Here is a 24,866-nt window from a genome sequence, read left to right on the forward strand (position 1 = left end):
GAAGTTTAACTGAAGCTTTTCCCTGCAGATTGTTGGGTAATACTGTGTCCAAATACAGGCATATCCCCTCTCCAATACTAACATATACTCTAGTAAGGAAGCTTGGTGAAGAAGTTAACACTATGTAGGTATCTATCCTCTAGATTGATTTTCAAACATACCATTAGTGTTGATTAAATATCTAGAGACAAACGTAGATTTAACAGACTAAATTAATTTTTAAATTAGTGCTTTATTTTAACAGTACCCTTTATGTTGATCATGCATCATTAATTATAACAGCATGCTCTTTGAACCTTTCTGTGAAAACTGGAACTTCTCGTCAATCTTTTAAAGTACTAACAGCTGTTAGCATATTCAGCAATTTAATAAAATGTTATGAAAATCTATGACAGAAATATGCTTCATTGACACTAAAACATTTGTAACTGGACAAGTAGAAATAAAAAGTAGTATCATCAATGGCAAAGCTCTACTAACAGAATGATTCAGGAAAGTCTATTAATTCAACAAAAGCAACTTTCACCCTCTCCCCCAATTAAATGCTGTAAAACCTGGTGCCAAACTAATAGATCAGCATTATTAAGAAGAAAATCATTTTTTTTCTGAAATTCCTACATCAAATTTAATGTTTATAGGCCTATTTGAGGTAACTTCAAAGAAGTTTTTATTTCATTCCTTAAAATAAACTCTGTTCAGCACCTCTTATGCCGATAACATAATAGTGAATGGCTGAATCTAAATCTTATTGTAATTTTTATTTCTTTTAATGTTAAGCGAGTAGATAAATATATTCACAAATACTTAAATATACATGTTTGTGTTACATATTAATGTGTAGAAATCTTTTTATTGGTCACATTTTAAGAATATTTACACTAAAATAATAAAACTTACAATTTATTGGCGATGAGCCAAAACAAGGTCATGGACTCTGAATCAACTGAGTGATAGTTCTTGATTTCAAATGATCTTTTACTTCATTTCCCTGCCAAAAGCTGGAAGAAAACTGAGGTGAAAAGAAAATACAACTTTAAAACTGGGTTGAAAAATAAATTAACTTTATGTTGGAAAGTATAGTAGGGATTGAAAAGAAAAGCAAGAAATGATAAAAGGGAATCTAAGTCAGCAAAGAGGTAATTGATGTTGATATTTTTCCAGGTATCTCTGCTGTACTCCATTGTTTTGGGGTTCCATGTGTTCCCTGATAAACATTTTTATTCATGGCTCTGACCATATGCAATTTCTCTAAGATCTTCCAATTTACTAAAGCTGTTAGCATATTTAGCAATTTAATAAAATGCTTAAAACATCTACGACAGAAATAACATTTCTTTGGCACTAAAACATTTGCAACCAGACAAGAAGAGAAATTTAAAAGTATTGCCAAAGGCAAAGCTTTACTATTTTACAGGATTTTTCATCAGGCTCCTGTTGAAAATTGAAACCAGTGGTGTAATCACAACTGTTACTTCCTGGGCACTTAATGGTGTGTAGTACAGTGGGAGAGGTCTACTGGTGAAGATTCAGGGGTGTCTGCTCAGTTCTGAATGTATTTCAGGAAAACCGAGGGGTCTTTAGACACCCTCAAAGTGCAGATCAGTGCCAGAATTTCAAAATTAGACGGGATTTTCCCCCATTTCATAATGACCAAACAGGTAGCCCTGGTGAACAGCTGACATGGAAAAAAGGAGCCTGACATCATCACTGGCTGAAGAAGATCAAGGAAATTTACTCAAGGACCCAAATAGTCATGCAAATTTCAGTCTTTACAAGGTGGTTACAGCTAAATCTGTTCATCTAGCTTAGAACCTGAAGGAGGATGGGGTGGATATGGTGTGACCAGGAGGAAGGCTGACAAACCCTGCAGCCCAGTGACTCCTGGACTACTATTTATACTGGCTGTATATATTCCTAGTACCTCCAACAAGCTGGAAGCTTGTACGTCATCTCTTAATATTGGCTGAACTTCTAGAAAGGCAACATGCCATGTCTTTGGGAGCAAACTATTTGTAATACTCCGAGTTTTCTAGGAAGGAAAAATAACTTGTTATAGAAGTTACTGCAACAGTTATTCACACATATATAGATAGAAGAACTGAATAAATGATCTTGCATCTTCCAACTGAAATGGCTTCTTAGACCAACTAAAGACAACTGGTTTTCACAAAAATGGAACACTGGTATATTATAAACACATACTAGAAAGACTGTACTGACAGATATTGGCTTTTAAATCTCTAATAATACACTACAGAAAATGTGTGCATTCTCTGGAGATTATGTGTGTGTACATGTGTATAGTTTGCTTTTGTGTCTTTTCTTTTTTCTAATAGTTTCTCTTGCACTGTATTAGCAGTGAGCTAATGAACAGATAAGCAGTGTGTTTTATACAAGACTCATTTCATGTTTCAGGCAGATAAATCTGAACAATTTAACTATACATTACAATATAAACTTTCAGAAGTGATGTTTTTTAATGTCTGATGTAATAAATATAGAATTATTTCATAGTGCATAAAAACAATAACCACCACTTCTACCAGCTCCCATCAGGAGGCGGCCTAAAGCTGTGAGTCTGTTGGAGTGCTGTCATGATTTGCTTTTTCTCCAGAGACAGAATGCTTCAGAAACTGACCAGTAGCACCGATGTATAATCTTGAGCGCATGGGCCATTTCTGAAAGAAGAATATTTAAATGAGAACCAAAATTATCTATAACATACATAACATATGCCTGTAATATTAAAAATTCCAATACCTCAATGAAACTGCAATATCATATAACTAGTAACAATTATAATTAGGAATTTTAAGGGACAGCATGAAAAAGTTCATTAATGCTAACAATAAAAGTAACAATATATTGACTTTGTTATAATTAAAAATGTGTGCATATAAATAAGAACTGGAAGAAGTCATGGAAAATATAGTTGAAGTGTAGAAAAATGTATGTATTCACAATGTTTTGTTAAATCTAAAACATAATTAAATGTAAAATATAGCTAAAAAGAAAGAGGGCTCAATTATATACTATACATAAAGTTATATAAAATTGAAATGATACAGAGAAGATTGCCATGGTCCCTGGGCAGAGATGACATGCAAACTCATGAAGCATTTCATGTGTTTAAATTCTGGTGTTCTCCTGCACTGTACGGTGATTATAGATAATAATATACTTTAAATTTCAAAAAAGCCAGAAGAAAAGATTTTGAATGTTTTCACCATAAAGAAATGATAAATATTTGAAGAGATAAACAGGCTTACCTTGATTTGAAAATTATATAATACATACATGTGAAATATCTCATTTTACCCCGTAAGTACTTATAACTTTTATATGTCAGTTAAAAACTAACAAAAAAGAATAATAAGCAGGTATGTGATAAGAACTGGAAAGGTTTTGTTCTGTGGCATCCAACAACAATCTTCTTTTAATGTCTCTAGGTGTGATAGGTGACTTTACTGCCACGTAGCTCAGATTATTTAGAGTCCTAAATTCAGATTACTCTGGCTGAGAACACATATTTTAAATGCACATAAAATATAAGATTTGTGTAACTTGAAATTTAAAATAGTTTACTGCTAGTCTCTCTATTAAAAAAACCTTGTGTGCTGTGCTTGCTACAGTAGTAAGATTGACACTGTGCTACGATTTTTGCAGATTAATTTGAGTCTTTTTTAAAAATCACAAATGTGCATTCTTATGTACAATATTCTCTGGTTTTGTCCTAGCACAGGCTACTAAACTGAAGTGTTTTTAGAAACTGGCCTGAGGCTCATCTGCTATGTCAGGATCTGGCATTGTTGGATCAGATTTAAGTCTTGTGGGGTTTTTTGTGTGTGTGTGTGGTATCAGAGATTGAACTCAGGACCTTGCGCTTGCCAGGCAGGCACTGTGCCACTGAGCCACTTTCCCAGCCCTAAGGCTTTTTTGTTTTGTTTTGTTTTTTGGTACCTGGGATCGAACTCGGGTCCTTGCACTTGCGCAGCAGGCAGCGAAACCATTGAGCTAAATCCCCGGCCCTCCCAGCCCTAAGTCTTATATTTTACTAAAGATCCCAGTGTTATGGTATTAGGGCCTAAATGTCTGTATTTTCCCAAAATGCATGTCCTGAGGTATTAGACCCTAAAGTGATTAACTGGGAAGTAATCAGAATTAGATTAGGCCATTCCAGATCGGTGGACTTGGAAGAGAAAGACAGGTGAATTGGTCTCTGTCCCTGCCTCCCTTTCACTCCGTCTCTCTCCTCCTCCCCCTTCCTTAGTGTGCATGCACCAGCAGGGAGATGCGATGGGAGAACCTGGCAAAAAGTGGGCCATCTGCAAGCCAGGAAGAGGGCCCTTGCCAGGAACCAAAGCCTGAAAGCACTTTGATCTCAAATTTTCTTAGTTTCCATTTTATGAGAATATAAATTTTTGTCGTTAAGTCATCCAGTCTGTGGTATTTTGTTGTGGCAGCCTGAACAGACTAATAGTATGATGAATAGTATAGGGGAGAAATTATCAATGTCAAAGTACACGATTTTTGGCGATGTGATAAACCAGTGTTTCTCAACATTATACCCTGCTTCTTTTTTTGGGGGGGGGGTACTGGGGATCAAACTCAGGACCTTACGCTTGTGAGGCAGGTGGCAGCACCACTGAGCTAAATCCCCAGCCCCTTGCTTCATTTTTATAAGCATAAGAATTTCTTGCTCAAATATTAAATGTAATTTGAGAATTATGTGAATTAAATACATACACCTAAATATAAATAAAAATATTACTGAATGCTTCCCGGGTGGTTCTCATGTATGCTACCTAGGTCCTACTGTGTTGAAATGAAAATTGCTCTAAATTATTCAACGAAGTTTGGAGACAAATGAAGGCATTTGGTCGTTACATCCTTGATAGAAATAAGGAATTCATGAGCAAACATAAAATGTGTATGTGGACTTATGCCTCACTTTCTATGGACTTATTAAATAATCAAACTTTCCTTTTTAAGAACTTTGTGTTCTTGATTTTCAAAAAGGTCTGTAATGATCTTATTCAACTTAATATAGAGACATAAACAGTTTTAAGCATCAGGAATGAAAATGTAAATAAAACACTGGTTAGATTACATGTAACCAAGATGATAAAAAAAAACCTGACTGATTTAATTGTATTTTCAATTGTTTAGCATTGTGTAGATCAGCACAACACTGAACTTTCCTTTCTCTACTAAGGTATATTTAAAACCATGTAGTTTCATTAAGCTGAGAAAAATCTAGCAAACACACAAAGTTAATTTGAACTAAAGATCTTAAATATGTACTCCTGGGAGAGTAAAATGACCCAAAAATAACAAAATCCTGCATTTAATTTAAAAATTATTATTTATAAAAATGATGCAGAATGATTCTTCAGTGGTGTGGCAATTAACAGAGTCATCTGTGCTTTTCTCCCAGCGTCAAGTTCTGAAATATACTTTCTCCTGGACAATCACTGCCCTCTGGGCCACTGGTCCTGATCAAAATCACTAGTTCCCCAAAGGTATAAAAATAAGGTTAAGCCATGCCCCAGGAACCCAGTCTCTTAGGCAGTTTTTGTGTGTGTGTGTGTGTGTGTGTGTGTGTGTGTGTGTGTTTCTTTTTTGGTGCTAGGGATATAACACTGGCCTCATAAATGCTAAGCATAAAGTCAACCACTGAGCAACATCCTCAGCCTCTCATTTGATATACTCTTAATGTAAGTCTCCAACAGTTTTAACATGCTAATAATATTGGTAATAAGTACTGATGATTCAAAATCACAGCAATGAAATATTTAACAGAACTTTGTTATCAGAGTAAGACTTAATAGCACTATGAAAATAAAGTCATTTTAGAACACCTACTAAGGGCTATAACAGTTTACAATGAATCCTTTGTTAATCAAAATTTAAAATGATTATTTTTATTCCTTTTGCATTAAACATTTTTTCAGTGTCTGTAAAATAATGTGTTAATAGGAGTTTTAATTATGTATGTAAAATCTCTTTCCTTTGAACCTTCATTTCCCAGAGTTATAGCTCTTTTAGGGCAAATGTAACATTTTTACCTTACAATATTATACTGTTGCTTAAACAGTATTTTTGTTTCATCTCTGTAGTATGTTCATTTAGGGAAGGTACTTACTCTTAACTCATAATTGTAATCATTGTCCTCAAATAGTGCTTTATACATAGTAGGAACTCAGATGTTTTATTTTAGAATATCTTATTGACCATCAATTTCCTTTTAAAGAAATAATCTGGCTTTCTATCATTACTTCCAGAATTATCTTTTTGTTTTGTTTTGTGGTACTGGGGGTTGAACCTAGGACCTTCCCACTGAGCTACATTCATAACCTTTAAAAATTTTTTTTGAGATAGAGTCTTCTCACAAGGTTACCAAGGCTGGGCTCAAATTTGGGATTCTCCTGGATCAGCTTCCCAGAGTGTTGGAGTTACAGGCAGTTCAGAGTTGTCTTTAAAAATCAAAAGAATTGACTCAGAGGACAAATGAGATTTAATTTTGCTTAAAATAGTATAACTACAAAATATTTGGTATATGAATCAAATACAAAAAAGCTTACTATGCTTATTGTTACATTCTAATATTGATGCTTCTAACATTATTCATTTAAAGAAAACATTGAAACCAAGGTGAAAACTTGATTTCTTATTCTGAATTATATCTCACACAAAGGAGGCATTTAACATATGCTTTTTGTATAAAAATCTATTTAATGTGAAGAACTTAGAGTATATGGCAAATGTCAAGTCAAAAGAAACTTACATTAGTGGTATATTTGAATAGCAATCTGATGCACACTAATACAAAGTCCTTTAAAACAAGTTTTTACAGGATGGAGGTCTATCATAATTATAAGTAATGATATTTCTTTTTTTATATGTAATATTTGAAAAGGCTTAAGTCTATCATTATGTTGATTATATTTGCTAAACAAATTTTGGTAACCTTCACCCAGCTGTAAGTTCAGTTAATATTAGAGTGTGCTTTATCATATTTCAACAGTGATCATCCAATAATTTATTGGACACTGATATACTTAAGGCTAAGTCCTGATTTTGTATTTGTGTGTGTTAAAATACTTCAGAAGAGTGAAACCAAAAATTTGAAAATTTAGGTTTAGCAAATACAGAGAAGATCATATTTTGAAAAGAAAGCCAGATCAATGGAAGGTTTCAAAACAATCAAATCTAGGAGAAAAGGATGATGCAGAGACTACTTCAACATTGGTAATATATCATAGCTATATATACCATATTAAATGACCGTTCTACCTCTATATAAAAATTATGCAACATGGATTCTTTGGCTAACTTTGTACATTTCAGAATATGAGTGCAGTATTTAATCAATTCATTCAACATGCTAATCTATTATGAAAAGGACATAAATGACAGTTTTTCTAATGTTCTTACTGGCTGTCTAGTCCATAATATTTAACCTTTGTTTGAATCGACTGAAATTTTACTCCTTGAGGATGCAGAATGGTCTTATTTGTTCTTACTATTTTTATCAAAAACTTCTAGACAGTGTTTTCTTAGGGTTATTTAGGAGCAGCTAATTCCATGACTATTTAATTTGTAAAACCTTTCAAACATTCCATGAAGAATACAATGGAAACTTAATTATGTACGCTAAAAACACTTAAAATTTTTCAAAGGATCATAAATGTAATTCAGATACTACAAATTATAAGGATGTGCAAACAAGTCCCCTACTTCTCGCCTTAAAATACACAAAAATCCTTAGGCTGCCAACCTGTAAGCAGCAGGTGAGACCCCCTACATAAACCACTCAGGCTTTAATCACATCCTCCACCACTGTACTTGAAGCAGCAGTCTAGGGTAGCGAGGGGTTTACCACTAAGTCACTTTTCTGGTCTGTTCCCCTTCACCCTCGGGTAGGGGTGAGAGGTCAGCGGCGCCTGCCAGGGAGTGACAGACAGGGTCAATGTGTTCCAGCCCCACTGTGCACCCTGCCTGCCTACCTTGACCGGGTGCAGGTAGCCATCACCACGCAAAGCGCCCAGACTAGGGTCTGCCGGCGCCTCGGAGTCGTCTTGCAGGCTGCGGGTAAGATGCGCGATGTAGGTGGTGGCCAGCAGCAGCACATCCAGCTTGGACAGCTTGGTGTCCGGCGGCACAGATGGCAGGGTGCGCTGCAACTCCAGGAAGGCGTGCCGCAGAGTCTGCACTCGGCTGCGCTCCCGCGCCGCGTTCGCCGCAGCCGGCCGCCCGCTCCCGGAACGCGCTCCGACCGCGGGGCCCGCCGGCCCTGACCCAGTGCGCCCTGGGCTCGGGTCGCGGATGCTGGAGGCCGGGAGCGCCGGCTCTGCGCTGGCGCTCGGCGGGCTGCTTGCCCCGCGGCCGCGGTCCATGGTGGCGTCCAGAACTGCGCACGCTGCAAAGGACCAAAGGCGCGGTGAGGGCCGGCGCGGCCCGGCTGAACCCGAGGGGCACAGCCCACCCCTGGCGTTCGCGCCGCCCAACGGACCCGCGTCCGTTTCCCCTGGGGCGTGTTTTGCCTCCTGGGGTCTGAGGGTAGCGGTCCGGCCTGAGAGTTCCTGGGCTCCTCGGGATGAGCTGGGGCGCAGTGGAGTTTGCACGAATAAATTAGGCGCAAGGGCCACCCGGCCACGGAAGGCAGCTCTCGGGTGCACAGCCCCGGCTCGGCACCTGTTTGGGGGTTGGGAATGTTTTCCCGCCAGGCCCGCGGGGAAAGAGTAGCGTACATTCCCGCGGACCCCAGGCGAGGTGGAACGGGCCGCCCTGGGGACCTTGGCCTCCCTGGGAGCTCGACAGCCGCTGCCTCTCCGACCCGGGAGCCGCGCGGCGCGGGTCGGGTTCAGGATTCTCACCTTTCTTAGAGCAGCGGTGGTGATCTGCTGCGCTGTGCGCGTGGGCAAGGGGCGTCGAGCCGGGTCTTCGTGGCCAGGGTCGTGCGGGTCACCGAAGGCTGCTTCCTGCCCGGGCTGGGTCTCGCCTTTTATGCGGGCGCCCCAGGGTCCACGCGTGAGTGTCCTGGCCCTCGAAGGCACGTCGGGCGCAGGTCAGTTCTCAGTCCGGGGGTTAAACTGAGGGCGGCTGCGGTGCAGAGCCACCCCCCTCCGCAGAAGTAGAGTCATTAATCAAACCGTCCGGCGGGGCGGGGCCAGGCCAGGCTTCCTCTGCCCCGACTCCCGCGCGGTGCACCGCTCACCCTGAGGCGGGACTCGGAGAACGGCCCCACAGGCCCCCGGGGCATCTATGGGCTCGGTATGCCGGGTTGTCTGTGAACTCGAGGCCGAGGCCTTGAGAGTCACCTCTCCTCGCCGTGGTCCTGCCGCTAGGGCCCAGTCTGATTCCAGGACCCTTCCAGCGACGCCCGGCTGAGGCGGGAACGCTGCCGTTTGCTTCAGCGTGGCATTTAACTTTCTGTGAGGAAAAAGTGTGCCACAATCGAAGCGCTAGCCTTTTATTCCACCACAAGGTAAACGCGTCCTGCTGACCTGCTTACTTACAGCGCCGTCCCTTCTCTTTAGTGCTCCGTGAGCTGTTTAGGGAGGCGCTCGGAGACCTCCAAGGCTCCTCCGCTTGCCTCCCCCGCCCCAGCAAACGCCCTGGAGTCGCGACAGCCGGTCCCTGGACGCAGACCCAGGCCGGCGGTCCCCCCCGACACACACCGGGCGTCATTTTTTCGTTTCGTTATTCAGACATAAGGTTCTTTCCTGGCTGTGCGCCTGTGGGAGTGTCGTTTGCAACGGAGTGAGGAGGGACCGTACCCCAAAGGCGCTTTACACGCGGGCGCTGCGCCCGGACACCGGTTCGGAGCCGTCTAGGGACGCGTTCCGCCAGGCGCGGCCAACCCTCCGTGGCTGCTGCGTTCTGGACCCGTGGCTTTCGTGGGTGAAGTTTGAATGGACTCACAATACTTTCTAGCAACATAATTAGGACATACTCAGAACGATGTCTACAATTAAAACAAAACAAAACGGGACATTATGTTCTCTTTGGAATCAAAACAGAATTTCAAATTCGAATTATCACTTAAAGCTGAGCGCTTTGTGGGACGCCTGTAATCCTAGCTTCTTGGAAGGCTGAGGCAGGAGGATCACAAGTTCCAGGCAAGCCTGGGCAATTTAGGGACACCCTGTCTCAAAATTTACAGTTAAGGGCTAGGGGTGTAGTTTTGTAGTACTGCACTTGCCTAGCACAGGAGAGACCCTGAGGTCAGTTCCCAAAACCAGGGTAAGAAAAGTCAGTGAGGAAACTGCCCATGTGTATGTTCTTAAGTACTTTCCAACAGCCTTCTAACTTTCCAAATTGATATTACCAAGCAGTAGACTGTAAGCACTTGTTATAAGTGTATGTACCAGTGCACACATTAGATATATTAGTGAATCAGAGCAATCATCAGGCTTTCATCTCAGTTCTCATCCAATACTTGTAATTAGATTTACATTTCAGAAGCAGAACTGAAGTCAATTGATTCAAAAAGGACTTCTATCGAATAAGAAAACACATCTTTATTTTCCCAGTAAACGTTACACAGTGAGTAATAAGATAGATCCTTGAATTCACACGTGGAAAGCAAAATTTCAGATTCTAAAAAGAAGCAGGTCAAATAAATTTAGAGAACTTATATATTGAGATACCATAAAGCCACAAACACCCAGAAGATGTCGTTGCCTAGTTCTATTTTAAAAATCAGATCATGTGAGGCTGCATATAGTCGTTTTCCACATTTAGTTTGGGTTGTGGAGAAGGTGAGGTTCATGTACATCATTTTGTTGTTAGTAAGCTTTCAGATTCCCTCAAAAAGAGAGTCCTGTATTTAGAGGAAGAGAGAAGCCCGGTTTTTAACTGCTTTTAAAATGAAGCAAACAAGGCCCCTCACTGCCAAAAACTACAGCAAACAAGGCTCTTTGCTACCCGCCATGGCTAGACCGTGGCTGTACTGCCCAACAGTTAGGTGAAAATGAAAGGACAGATGCTAACAATATCAACCACTGTGTGCCACCCCCTTAGCCTAACTTCTGTCACTCTAAGCAGCTTCTTGAAGCCTCTGATAATTTTTTTAAATTTTTATTAGTACATGTTTGCAGTACATAATGATTGCATTCAGTATAGTGGATTGGTACAGGTACATAACACATTTCAGTTCCCTTCTTCCCCCTTCTTTTGCCATTCCCCTTTTATTTTCCCAGCATCAGATTCATTTATTTGTCATATATGACCTTATAAATTTCATTATCATATTTACACATTGAAAACCATACTAATAGGCCAAAAACATAAAATATGGAAGACAAGTGTATTAATTCAAGGTACACTTAGATACACTGTCCATACTGGATTACAATATCTTTTTTTTTCTTTTTCTTTTTCCTATTATCTGTCTTTTATTTCATACTTTATATACATATTGAGTGTTTCATATAAGAGAAACACGCAATATTTAAGCTTGTGTGTCTGAGTTACTTCACTTAACATCATGGTCTCAAGCTGCATTAATTTTCCTACAAATGACTTAAATTTGTCTTTTTTATGGTAGAGTAGTACTCCATTTTATGAGTGGATTTTTAATCCATTCATCTGTTGATGGGCATATAGGCTGTTTCCAAGATTTAAGTATTAGGAATTGCACTACTGTAGACTTGGGTATGCATACATCACTGTGATATTGGGAAAATACCTAAAAGGGGAATAACTGGGTCAAATGGAATTTCTATTTTTATTTTTTTGAGGAATTGCCATACTGATTTCCGTAGTGGCTGTATCAGTTTATAGTCCCACTAACAATTGAGAAGAATTCCTTTCTCCCCACAGTCTTGCCAGCATTTGTTATTGGTTGATTTGTTGATGGTGGCCATTGTTTCTGGAGTCAGATAAAATCTCAGTATTGTTTTAATTTTCATTTCTCAAATGGCCAGCGATGTTGAACATTTTTTCATGTATATATTGGCTGTGTTTCTTCATCTGAGAAATGTCTATTTGTTTTTAAATTGGGTCTTTAAATTTGAGGGGGGTCTAATTTTTTTTTTTTTTTTTTTTTTTGCTACTGGGGATCGAACTTGGGTCCTTACACTTACAAGTCAGGCAGCAGAACCACTGAGCTAAATCCCCAGCTGGGGTCTCATTTTTTAAAGTTCTTTATATATTTTAGATATTAGTACTTTGCCTGAGTAGCTGGCAAAAATGTTTTTCCCATTCTGTAGGTTGTCTCTTTATTCTGTTAATGGTTTTCTTTGCTGTGCATTGATGATTTTATTCTAAATAGTTCTAGTTCTGATTCAGTATTTGGAGTTCAATTCAAAATATGATAATCCTGAAATTTCCATTATTGCATAATTAGTAAAATGTGTCACTTATTTGGCAGTTTATATGTGCTAACTGGTTTGGAGGTGTTTTTTCATTTGTCTTTACAAAAACTCTGAGGCTTTTCCATTTTACAGTAGAAAAAATAAAGCTCAGAGGGATTAGGTAACTTGTCCAAAGTCACATGGCTTTTGAGTGGCTGTGAGTTTTTAAACAGAGCAGATTTACCCTAACACTTATGCTTGTTGTCACACTATTTAAACTTTGTATTTTATAATTTGCAAAATCATTTTTGTATCTATTATCTATTTTTGCACCTATTTAAATGCATACTTCAAATAATTTTAGCAGTCCAAATATTACTTCATGTTGTATCTTTCTTTGGAGTTTTTATTCTCTAATTTTCCAAAAAATACGGCTTTAGAGTGTGCTAGATTTTATTTCACTGAGTGAGGTTTTGATCTTAGAGTTATTCTTAAGTCATTTTTCCTAAATAAGTCAAGTTGTAATGTTAACTTAAGATTGTCTTTTATAATACAAAATATAATATAAATATCACATATAAATGAATTAAAACATTGTTTTATATGAAACATTTTATATTTTTTATGTGCATATAAAAGAGTAGATTGGTGCTTTTTCTCATCTTTCAACTATTTCCCTCATTGTTTATGATATACTTTGCATAGCTAAACTTACTCTTTTGAGTGTATAGTTTAGAGTTTAGATAAACATATGCAGAACCGTAACACCACTACAATAAAGATATAGAACATTTCCATCATCCTCCAAATTCGCTTGTACTGATTCTTTGTAGTCCACTCTTTGGCCCACCCCTAGTTCCTGGCAACTACTGATCTGTTTTCTGTCTCTATGGTTTTGCTTTTGTCAGAATGTCACACAAAAAGAAATATATAGTATGTAGCATTTTGAGTCTGGCTTCTTTCACTTATCATAATGCTTTTGAGACCCATTCATGTTAAGTATATCGGGGGGGGCATTCCTTTTCTTTGCTGAATAGCATTCTGTTCCATTTCGCAGTTGAGATACCTTTGGGTTGTCTTCAGTTTTTGGTCATTACAAATGAGTCACTATAAACATTCAGCTACAGGTTTTCGTGAGTATAGTTTTTAATTTCACTTGGGAAAATAACTAGGAATGAGACTCCTTTATGTAGTAAGTTTATGTTTAACTTTGTAAGAATATGTCAAACTATTGCCCAAAGTGGCTATCATATTTTTGGATTCCCATCAGTAGTGCATGAGAGTTCCAATTGCTCCAATTCCTAGTCAGTATCACTAGGGTATTTTTTTCTTTTTAATCAATTCTACTATATGTTGTTTTTAAAATACAAGTGTGAGCCAATATTTTAAAATCAGATGATTTCACAGCCTAGATATCTTAATTAGCCAGCCTCTCTGATTTCTCAAGTTTGACATGTCTAACCTGCCCACACTATTCTAGAGCTGAATAGCTACAGTTACCTTTAGGTGGTCATGTGCTTTCCAGTTCACTTTAGTCACCTCCTCACCTATTTCCCTTATTGACTGTACCTTCTCCCTGTATCTGAGAACATGTTTAAGATCCCTTAGTGAAGTAGTTGAGAATTTGGCCATTGAAATCAATGACTGAGTTCCTTTGAATGTGTTTATCCAAGCCTCATTTTCCCATCTGTGAAATGGGGCTGACAGTATTTTCTCAGAGAGTTTCAGTGTTTTAAAAAATTTTGTTTGGGTAATGATTCAACTTGCAAAATATAGGTATTTTAAAATGGAAAATAACTAATATGGTTCTTTTGAATTAAGTCTTATATAATAACTTGCTCACAGAGTAAGCCATTAACTAGAGTAAGATACTAAATGTCACAAAAATTTAGTCCCTTCTAACTAAAAAAAAGCTTTATGTTGCTTATCACTATTGTTGTTTTTTCAGATGAGAATCCTAATTTCAAGGGAGTTCTTTGAGAAATGCAAATCAAAATGTTTCACGTATATTACTGATACACATAAGTTTATTTTGCATCTAATATTAGCCTAGGGTTGATTTTAGCAAAGCAAAATTAAAGAAATTTTGAGCTTTGCAAGTGAGTTTATACAAGAACATCCTATAGTTTTTTTGACTAAAATTATTATCTGAGTTTTAAAAATTCTTTTTGGGGTACATCAGTCTGTTGTTACAACTGTTCAAACACAACCTTTACAATAGTGAAGGCAAGTTATTTTAACTATTAGAGTTCAGTTTTTAATTTAAAGAAACCTAATGCTTTTATGCAAGACATACTAGCTATTTCAGAAATAGCTAAATAATATATAGTGAATATTTCCTGTAAGTTAATGTGTCCCAGAGAGTCACATTCCTTAAAGGTATCTGAAACCAAGAACATTCTAACTCAGCTAGAAAATTATTTTTACATTAACAAAAGAGATAGATTGACTCTGTCAACATTGCTTAGGCTTGAAAGATAGTTAAGTATTCAAGTAAAAATTTGTCTTTTTCATTGTACAATGCGATACAGTATTCTCAGTGGATCTTATATATAATATATAAATGTATTTAATATCTATTTTTAAATTATTAAGGCTCAAGCACTTGCTAACATGTTTGAAAAAAGAAACATCTGTCAAAAGTATTTACTATGAGAAACACAGAAAGAATCAATAATATATCTTTTTTGTTTGTTTAATACCATGTGTTATTTTTAATTTAAGGGTAAAGGCATTTGTTCAGAATCAGCCTTTAAGTAAGAAATAGTTTTGCCCTAATCTTTAATTAAAATGTACATTGATAGCATCAAGTTCAGTTTGAGGGTCAGAAACAACGTCAATGAGTCTGACTTTTCCTCCCTGTAGGGAAAACTGGCTTGTGTAAATATACATTAGCACAGACTGTATGCATTTATTAAAGAAGTGGAAAACATTCCCCTGTCTTTGGACAGATGTTGCTTTACTATGCTCTACATAGAATATAGGCACAGCTTTTAGTGTATAGACCCCTAAAGGAGTATGGAGTCCATACTTTTAGCTCATGGGAAGGTGCAATGTAAATTATTTTTACCTCTTTGCAGGCTTCTTCATCTTCAATGTTAAATATAGACTATAGGGAACATATATGCTGATGCTAACTCATTCTCTCCCTTAAAGTAATTAAGGGGAACGAAGAGAAGGGATGCTTTAATCAGTTTTTCAGAAACTAAAATTTTTTATTTTGCAGTGGTGGGACTGAACCCAGGTCCTTGTGCATGCCAGGCAAGCCCTAAGGCACGGAGCCACACGCCTAGCCTGGGTACTTTGTTTTAATCAGTTTTCTGACCTTCTAGATTTATTATCTCTTAGCTTCATATTAAATTACTAAAATGTTAGCAATAGGCACACCCTTAAAATATATATCAAGAGCTTGATGAAATTCTATAATGTGTTTGGTTGCCTCTTATTAAAGAGAGACATACGTGGTAGTCCTATCTAATAAGACTTTAATCTTTTGAGACACCAAAATAATATTTTGGCATAACTGGAGTAAAAATGTTGCTGGAGGAAATAATAATCATTTAAAAGAAAACACTGATTTACTATTTTCTTCACAGGGTGAAACTGGAAACTCAGAACTGAACATGATCAGCCTCGTTGACTGTGGCAGAAGCAGGATGTTCCTCTGTCCTCTTCTCACAGGCCCTCTTTTCTGCTGGCTTTGTGTAGGGCAGCTTACCTGGTAGTGTGTAGTAGTTTATACTTAAAGTAGATTTAGTGCCATATTTAATTAGGCAAATGAGGGTAGAGTGATTTATTTGTTGTTTCATCAGTACACTCCTAGTGATGTGTGCTTTAGATTAGGTTATGTGGCACAGCTCACTACTGATCTTAGTGTATGTGGCAATGTATGAAATTCACCAACTTAGTTTTCTGAGGCTGTGTATATTTTTGTTGTTTTATTTTCCACCTTGATATACTAGCAAGACTTTTCAAAATGCTTGGCAAAGAAAAGTCTCATGAACATTGTTATGGAATTGATGCCCCTTATTTAAATCTTTACGAAAATGTCAGGGTACTATGGACAAATGGGCTGTGGTTTTTAGGGTAATGACAATATACATAAGCAATAAAGCAAATTCTCCCCTAATTCCCATTTTATTGTGAAATAGAGATGAAGCTAGACCAAAACTAGGATTCCTTCTCTTCTCTGTAAATTATAGCAAACCCTAAGCATGTATCCCTGCAAGCCTAAGCTGCTCTATGTGAAATAAGAGTAGATAGTATAGCAGTGTTGTTCACAGGCTTTCTTAAGGTGGGCTCTGCCAGAGATGCTGAGTCACCATTTCTGGAGTGGACTCTGCAGAGAGGGTCTCATGACAGACCCATCTGACTTTCAGCAATCAGTTCTGGGAATAGGAAAACTATTCCAAAGTTTGTCCATTGACTTTGATTATCTTGTCAATGAAATATGATACTACCTTTCAATATATTGTAATGACTATTATGATATGATTGAAAATATCAATCAAGCAATTATTGTATTGATTAGAAGTGAAATATTAAGTTAGATGAAATATTTATAGTCTATGTTAGGAGTCTGGTTTATAATGCCCACATTATTTATCACGTTATACAGTAATTGTATCACATTTAACTTCTCACATAACTTATTGCAAGATTTTTGAGATTAGGATTGTTTTGCTGGAATTTTTATATTATGTTTCCTGGTATATGGTAGGCATCTGTTTTAGAATGAATGAAGTTATTCCCTTTATATGGAAGCAGTATCATCTTTTAAAAACCAAGGCAGTTTTCTTCTCAACAGGAGATTTAGAACTGATTCATATGGAGCTAAATTATGGATGGACTTAAAGTTTAGAATATTGATTCTTAGATTATTTTTTTGGACCATAAACTTCTTTGAAAGTCTGATGTCTCCTTGAGAAACAACAGGTTAAGAATCTTTAGTTTAGAGAAGTGGTGAAAGGAGCCCATCTAGTTCTCTGGGGTCCTCTTTCTTTGTGCAACCAATAATCCCGATTGCAGTTGTCTCCCCCTTACTGCCCCCATCATCAACTAGGGTCTCGCTCCTTTAATGATCCCTGATCATTCAGGGGATGACCTTTACCTGTGTCTTCTGGGATTTTTCTAAGTTACCTGCGCTGTCCTACTTCAGTGAATGTGTCTAGTTTGTAACTCACAATTCTTCCTGAACCGCCCCTCCCACTGCAACTTTATGACCGTTTGAACTGACCAGCAATAAACTTCTTTTTCTACTGTGCTAGAAGGATCAAGAAGAGAAAAAAGTAGGACACAGAGGACCTCTCTTTATCTATATTGCTGACAGCAAGGATGTCCCATCCCCTTAAAACAGATAAACTATATAAATACTTCAAAGAACCTGCCCCATATCTTTAATAATTTTAGTGTTATCTCTTGGGAGTTTTCTGGAGATGTATTTCCATTTATAAGGTATCTCTGTGTGTCACAGAAAAAGACTAATTTTGTCTTCTTCTTTTTTTTTTTCCAGTACTGGGAATTGAACTCAAGACCTTGCACTTGCCAGGCAGGTGTGGTGCCACTGAGCTACATCGCCACCTCGACAAAGACTAACTTTGGCTTGATAGGTAATAAACAGAAACTATGTGATATATTGTTTCAAAGTTACATGTAGCATACAAAGAATTAAAAGCATTCTGCTTTGAAACTAATAACTAAGTTGTAAATATGACAGATAACAATAGAGTATCTAAAATTATGTTTTATAAAGTGGAATTAAATAAAGCTAAAATGAACCACAGTAAAATCAATAATGAAATTCATATCCAAGAAAATATATCACAGCCTTTTCTATTTAAAAAAAAGTCCTATACGGAAAAGTTTATTTTCAACTCTTATGAAATGGGCATAAGATTAGGATGTTCAAAGATTAATTAAAAATCTGTCTTGCCAAGAATTCCTATGCACATAAAATGTACTTGGTTGTACAGAGGTACCTTTCAAAGTCTCATCTTTATTCTTCTAGAGACCTGAAAGGAATAATGTAGATTTTTAAATTATATAATATATCATCTAGATTTTAATTTATCCATTTCCTTTCTATGGGCTGGGGATTTAGCTCAGTGATTCTGCCACCTGCCTCACAAGTGCAAGGTCCTGAGTTCTATCCCTGGTACCAAAAAAAAAAAAAAGTTATACAAAAAAGGGGGAGGAAACAGTTCATTTCCTTTCCTTTCAGTAGAAATGAAAGAGCCTTTGTGAAAGACCGTGGAGCATGCTACTGGCATATACGTAAGGATAAAATTATTGCATATTACATAAATATATCCATGGTGTCATTGGTTTTAAGCCCAAGAAGTTCAAATCTGTACCATCTGGATGAGGAGCGCAAATGTGCAAGGGGCAAGGATTAAGGGTTCCACAGCTGGCCAAAAGAGAATAAGTACTCTTGAGAAAGGCTCAGATAATTATTGCAGCTATTCATCCTTTACTTTAAATTTTAGTCTAATTTAATTGATCTTAGAGTCAATTTTTCAGTGCAGTAAATCATATAACCTTATTTGAATACTTATTTTAAATTTGAAGTTGTTTCCATTCTGTCTCTAGTTTGTTTTTACTTATATTGTTTACACATCACAATGTTCCATGTCTGCATATTTTCCTAAATTCCCACTAAACTAAAGTGAATTTCTAAGTAAGGCAGTCATTATTGTTCTTATATCATAGTTCTGCCAGTCAGTGTGAGAGTGGTTAATAGCAGTAAAATCTGCTTCCAGATAACTGCTAGCATTGTGGCTCTGCTAACATTGTGATCTTAGACAAATTACTTCATCTTTCTGAAACTCAGCTTTTTCATCTACAAAATGGATATAATTATCTGCCCCAAAAGTTATAATGACTAAATGCAATAACATGTATAAATATTTGAAATGTTTAGCACAGTAAATGCCAGCTCTCTTTTCTTCTCTTGCTTCCTCTTCTTTATCTCCTAGGCCCCATTTTAAATTATTAATGTTTATAATAATAGCACCAACAGCAAGATATGAGGTGAATTTTCTGTAATATAACATTCTATATGGCTTTTTAAAGTTCTGGCAAGAACATTGAACGTGAGATCTAATCTCTTGATGAGCATTTTGAGTGTCCATTCAGTATGTTATTTATTGTTGACTTTAGGAATAATGTTGTACAGCAGATCTCAAACGCTTATTCATCTTGCTTGACTGAAACTTTATGCCTGATTAATAACTCGACATTTCCTCCCTTCCAGCCATTGGCAACCAGATTTTCATTCTTTGAGTCTATGAATTTGACTACAGTATTTTAGATACCTTATATAAGTGGAATCATGTAGTATTTTCTTTTTGTGACTGCCCTCATTAGCCTAAAGATGTCTTTATGATTCATCTACATTGTAGCATATTGTAGAATTTTCTTTTTTAAAGGCTGAATAGTGTTCTATGTTCCATTTTATGTATATACTCCATTTTCTTTATTCATTCATCTGTCCATGGATATAGTGCTGCAATGGCTATAGGGGCTAATATCTGAGATCCTGATTTCTCTTCTTTTGCACACTTTAAAAGTGAGATTGCTGGATCATACAATAGTCCTATTTTTACCTTTTTTGGGGGAATACTGGGGCTTGAACCCAGAGCCTTGTGAAAGCTAGGCAAGCACTCTGATACTGAGCTACATCCCCATACCTTTTTATTTTTTAATTTTGATAAAGTTCTCCCCAAATTGTCCAGGCTTGCCTCTAATTTGTGATCCTCTTATCTCAGCTTCCTGAGAATCTAGGATTAAGGGTACACCACCAGGCCCAGCCTATTTTTAACTTTTTGAGGAACCTCCATACTGTTTTCTTTAGTGGCTGCACCATTTTGCATTCCCATTAACAGTGTGCAGAAATTCCACTTTCTCTATGTACTTGTCAACACTCTGTGTGTGTGTGTGTGTGTGTGTGTGTGTGCGCGCGTGTGTTCATTCCTGGAGGGCTAACCCAGATCCTTGCATACGCTAATAAAACACTGTACCACTGTGGCACATCTCCAGTGCACCCGCCACCCCTTTTATTTATAATAGGCATCCTGACAGGTGTGAGATGAAACTCATTGTAGTTTAGACTTGCATGTTCTTGATAAATAGTAATATTGAGCATTTTTCCATAATTTTTTGGCCATTTTTATGTGTTCATTGGAGAAATGTCAACTTAAGTCCTTCATTCATTTTTTAATTAGGTTATTAGTGTTTATTTATTTTTTGTTCATTGCTATTGAGTTGAATTGTAGGAGTTCCTTATATTTTGGAGATTAACCTCTATCAGATATATGGTTTGCAGATTTTTTTCCCATTCCATCAGTTTCACTTTGTTTCCTTTGCTGTGCAGAAGCTTTTTGGTTTGATATGATGCCACTTATTTATTTTTGTTACTTGTATTTTTAGTGTCATAACCATGAAATCATTGCCAAGATCAATGTCATGGAGCTTGTCTTTATGGTTTCTTCTAGGAGTTTTATAGTTTCAGGTGTTTACATCTTTTATCCATTTGAGTTGATTTTTTATATGGTTTAAGGATTTAATTTCATTTATTTCACGTGTGGACACATAGTTTTTCCAACTCCATTTGTTGAAGAGCCAATCCCTTCTCTATTGTGTATTCTTGGCACATGTTTCAAAATCATTTGACTGTATACATGTGAATTATTTCTGAATTCTCTATTCTCCAGTGCTCTCTATGTCTGTCTTATGAGCGTTTCATACTGTTTTGATTATTATAACTATAATAAATATTTTGAAATCAGTAAATGTGATATCTCCAGCTTTCCTCTTTCTTAAGATTGACTTGGCTACTGGTGGTCTTTTGTGGTTTCATATGAATTTAGATTTTTAAAATTTTCTGTAAAAAATGTTATTGAGATTTTGATAAGTAGGTCATATGACTATTTTAACAATATTCAGTCTTCTAATTCATGGAAATGGAATGCCTTTTCATTTGTGTTTAATTCCTTCTATCACTATTTTATAGTTTCAGAGTACAAGTATCTCACTTTCCTAATTAAGTTTATTCCTGAATATTTTATTATTTTTGATACTGTTGCAAATGGAATCATTTCCCTAATTTCCTTTTCAGATACTTTGTTGTTAGTGTATCTATGTGACTCTAGAATTTGTTTTTATTAATTAGTTGAATTTCAGACTAGATTATAAAGAGATTAACACAATTTGGGAAAATTAAATGACTAGTTTTTAAGAATTATAAACTTTGGACATATTATAATTATTTTGTCAAATTTCACTGGAGAAATTAAAAACTTTAATCTCTAATCTGAAAGAAATTTTGAAATCTACTAAGATGCTTTAGTATCTTTGGTGTCATACAGAAAAAATGTAAAATACTGACATCTTACCCTGGATCTAGTTCCACCCATCACAGCTAGCCAGCGGGAAGATAAATAGAAAAGAAATGCCTCCTGTCTCACAAGTTTTAGAAAGAAGAGGCTCATTTCAGTGTGTTGGAGAGCAAAATTTGTGAAGAGTTATTTCTGGGATAGTCCCAATATGATAAAGACAGTGATCACACATTACACTTAGTTACATTCAGTTGACTAGTTAGGCAAGTGAGGTTGAGGTGCCCTTTGTAACACATCCTTAGGCATATTATAATTTGTATATTCAGATTTGGTGATATGTGCATAACAGGAGGGACAGGTCACAGAGTACAAGTCAGATGGGGCTGTAGTACATTTTAAAAACCTTTATTAACACATGTTTGCAGTACACAATGATAATATGCATTGTGGGGAGTTGATCTATGTACATAACACATCTTGATTCTTTTTATATCTGCTCCTCTCTTCTCCATATCTTGGTCCTCTTCCCTATATTTTACTTTGCTCTTTATTTATTCTTTAGGTTTCTCATATAAGAAAAACCATGGGATATTTAAGTTTGTGTGTCTGATTTATTTTACTTAACAAGGTACATCCATTTTCCTACAAATAACTTCAATCTATCCTTCTTTATGGCAGAATAGTACTCCATTGTATATAAATAACACATTTTCTTTAGCCATTCATCTGTCAGTGGACATATAGGTTGCTTCCAAGATTTAGCTGTTATGAGTTGTGCTGTATAGACATGAGTATGCATGTATCACTATAATATTGTGTCTTTAATTCTTTTGGGAAGATACTTAGCAGGTGAATAACTGGGTCAAATGGAATTTCTATTTTTAGTTTTTTGAGGACTCTCCACCCTAATTTCCATAGTGGTTATTTATTCCCACCAACAGTATAGAAGGGTTCCCCCTACAGTCTCACCAGCATTTGTTATTATTTGATTTCTTTTTTTTTTTCTTAAATTCTTTTATTGGTATGTTTTAGGTATACAACACAATTACATTTCTCATTGGGAATTGTACCTTTACATAATGCATCTTGGTTCTTATTTATTCCCCATTACTACCCCTCCCTTCACCTCCTCCACCCTTCCCTATTTACAAAGACTTTGTTTCCATTTTTTCCATTTCTCAGCATTTTTCCTTTCCCTTCTTTCCTTTCCCCTGCCCCTCCCACTGCCCCTACCCCTTTGGACCTTTTCTTCCTATTTTGCATTATCGATTATTCATTCTAATCATTAGTACATTTTAGGTATACAATATAGTGACATTCATCATTGGAAATTTGCACCTTTACATAGTCTCTCTTGGTTCTTATTTTTCACCCTTGTCCAGCCGTCCCTTCAACCCCTCCATCCCTCCCTATTTACAAAGATTTTGTTCCTATTTTTCCATTTTTTCATATTAATTCCATTCCCTTCTTTCCTTTCCCCTACCCCTCCCACTTCCTTCCCCTTTTCCCCTTTTCTTCCTATTTCACATTACCTATTATACATTTTAGTCCTTATTTACACTTTCAGTTTCTCACACCAGAGAAACTATTCGGTATTTATACATGTGTGTCCTATTTATTTCACTTAAGAGTATTGCCTCAATGTGCATCCACTTAGCTATAAATGTCTCTAATTTCTCATTTTTTATGGCTGAGTAATACTCCATTTTATAAAAAAAAAAAACCACCACATTTTCTTGATCCAGTCTCCAGTTGATGGGCATTTGGGCTGTTTCCAAGTTTTAGCTATCACAAACTGTGCTGCTATGAACATGGGTGCACATATATCACTGTGGTATGATTCTTTTAATTCTTTGGGGAAGATCCCCAGCAGGGGAATAGTGGGGTCAAATGGGACTTCCAGTTCTACTTTGAGGTATCCCCATACTGATTTCCACAGTGGTTTATTATTTGATTTCTTGATGGAATAAGAATTCTTTCTGGAATAACATAGAATCTCAGAGTCATTTTACTTTGCATTTCTCTAATGGTCAGCTATTTTAAACATTTTTTCATGTATTTTTTCATTTTTATTTCATGTATTTATTTTTTTGTACTTCTGAGAAGTGCCTATTAATTTCAGTTGTCTATATTTTATTGGTTTCATTTTGAGGGGTCTAATTTTTTGACTTCTTCATATTGTAAATCCCCCATCTTCTGCTATAGTCAGCTGTGAAACAAGAATATCAGCATTCAAACACTGTCATGCAGTGAAGAAAGAGGCTCATTCCAATGTTTTGGACCACAAAATTTGTGAAAAGTCATTTCTAGGATACCCCCAGATATTAGTCCTCTGTCAGAGGTATAGATGGCAAAAAAAAATTTCCACATTTTGTAGGTTGTCTCCTCACTCTGTTGATTTTCTCTGCAGAAGCTTTTTAATTTGATATAATTTCATTTGTTGATATTTGATGTTATTTATTGTGCCTACTCCTATGTCTTCAAGAGTTTTACCTACTCTATCTTCCATCAGGTAGTGTTTTTGCTTTATTATTTAGATCTTTGACTTATTTGGATTTTAGTTTAGTGCATAGTCAGAAATATAGGTTTAGGTCCAGTCTTCTGCATGCGTAGACCCAGTTTCCCATCACCATTTGCTGCAGAGGCTCTTTCCCCTAGCATTTGTTTTTGGCCCCTTTGTCAAAGATCAGATTGCTGAATGTGCCTGTGGTTGTTTCTGCATGCATTATTCTGTTTCACTGATTCACATGTCTGTTTTTGTGGCAATACCATACTATTTTTTATTACTGTAGGTTTGTAATGTAACTTAAAGTATGGGATTGTGAGGCCTTTTGCCTTGCTCTTGTTGCCCAGGATTGCTTTTGCTATCCTGAGTCTCTTCTGGTTCCATATAAATTTTAGGATTGTTTTTTCTAGCTCTGTGAGGAATGTTGTGGGTATTTTGATTGAGATTACATGAAATCTATATATCAGTTTTGGAAGTATGACCATTTTGACAATATTGGGTTTGCCTATTCAGGAACGGGATATTTTTCCATTTTCCAATGCCCTCTGTGATTTCCTTTTTCAGAGTACTCTAGTTTTCATTGTAGAGGTCTTTCATTTCCTTGGTTAGATTAATTCCTGTTTAATTTTTTTGATGCTGTTGTGAATGGTGTTTTTCTAAATCTTTCTTGGTAGGCTAATCATAGGTGTACAGGAATACTATTGTTGTTTATGTATTGATTTT

General features: G+C 36.8%; 1 protein-coding gene and 1 non-coding gene across 2 annotated transcripts; one reads left to right on the forward strand and one right to left on the reverse strand.

Annotated features, from left to right (window-relative positions):
- Positions 1–212: 212 nt before the first annotated feature.
- Positions 213–9,753, reverse strand: Tcf24 (transcription factor 24). The gene is made up of 3 exons (XM_087190421.1): positions 8,880–9,753; positions 8,010–8,422; positions 213–2,678 (listed from the first exon to the last, which is right to left on the reverse strand). Exons 2-3 carry the CDS (start codon positions 8,397–8,399, stop codon positions 2,565–2,567), a joined length of 504 nt encoding a protein of 167 aa, XP_087046547.1. The 5' UTR covers positions 8,400–8,422; positions 8,880–9,753; the 3' UTR covers positions 213–2,564.
- LOC147824139 (U6 spliceosomal RNA) lies at positions 3,025–3,131 on the forward strand. Its single transcript, XR_015442779.1, has one exon. It is a non-coding gene; the product is annotated as a U6 spliceosomal RNA (small nuclear RNA).
- Positions 9,754–24,866: the final 15,113 nt, after the last annotated feature.

The sequence above is a fragment of the Heterocephalus glaber genome, unplaced genomic scaffold (genome assembly GCF_053883595.1).
Source record: "Heterocephalus glaber isolate CG9 unplaced genomic scaffold, H.glaber_assembly_v1.0 deba00001553, whole genome shotgun sequence".
NCBI lineage: Eukaryota > Metazoa > Chordata > Mammalia > Rodentia > Bathyergidae > Heterocephalus > Heterocephalus glaber.

What these genes read in the sequence shown, in the direction of transcription:
- Tcf24 (XM_087190421.1), bottom strand. Translation starts at nt 8,399, where the DNA reads ATGGACCGCGGCCGCGGGGCAAGCAGCCCGCCGAGCGCCAGCGCAGAG. An exon ending in GCTACCTGCACCCGGTCAAG is followed by an intron (nt 2,679 to 8,009) that starts GTAGGCAGGCAG and finishes TTCTTCTTTCAG; the next exon opens with AAATGGCCCATGCGCTCAAG.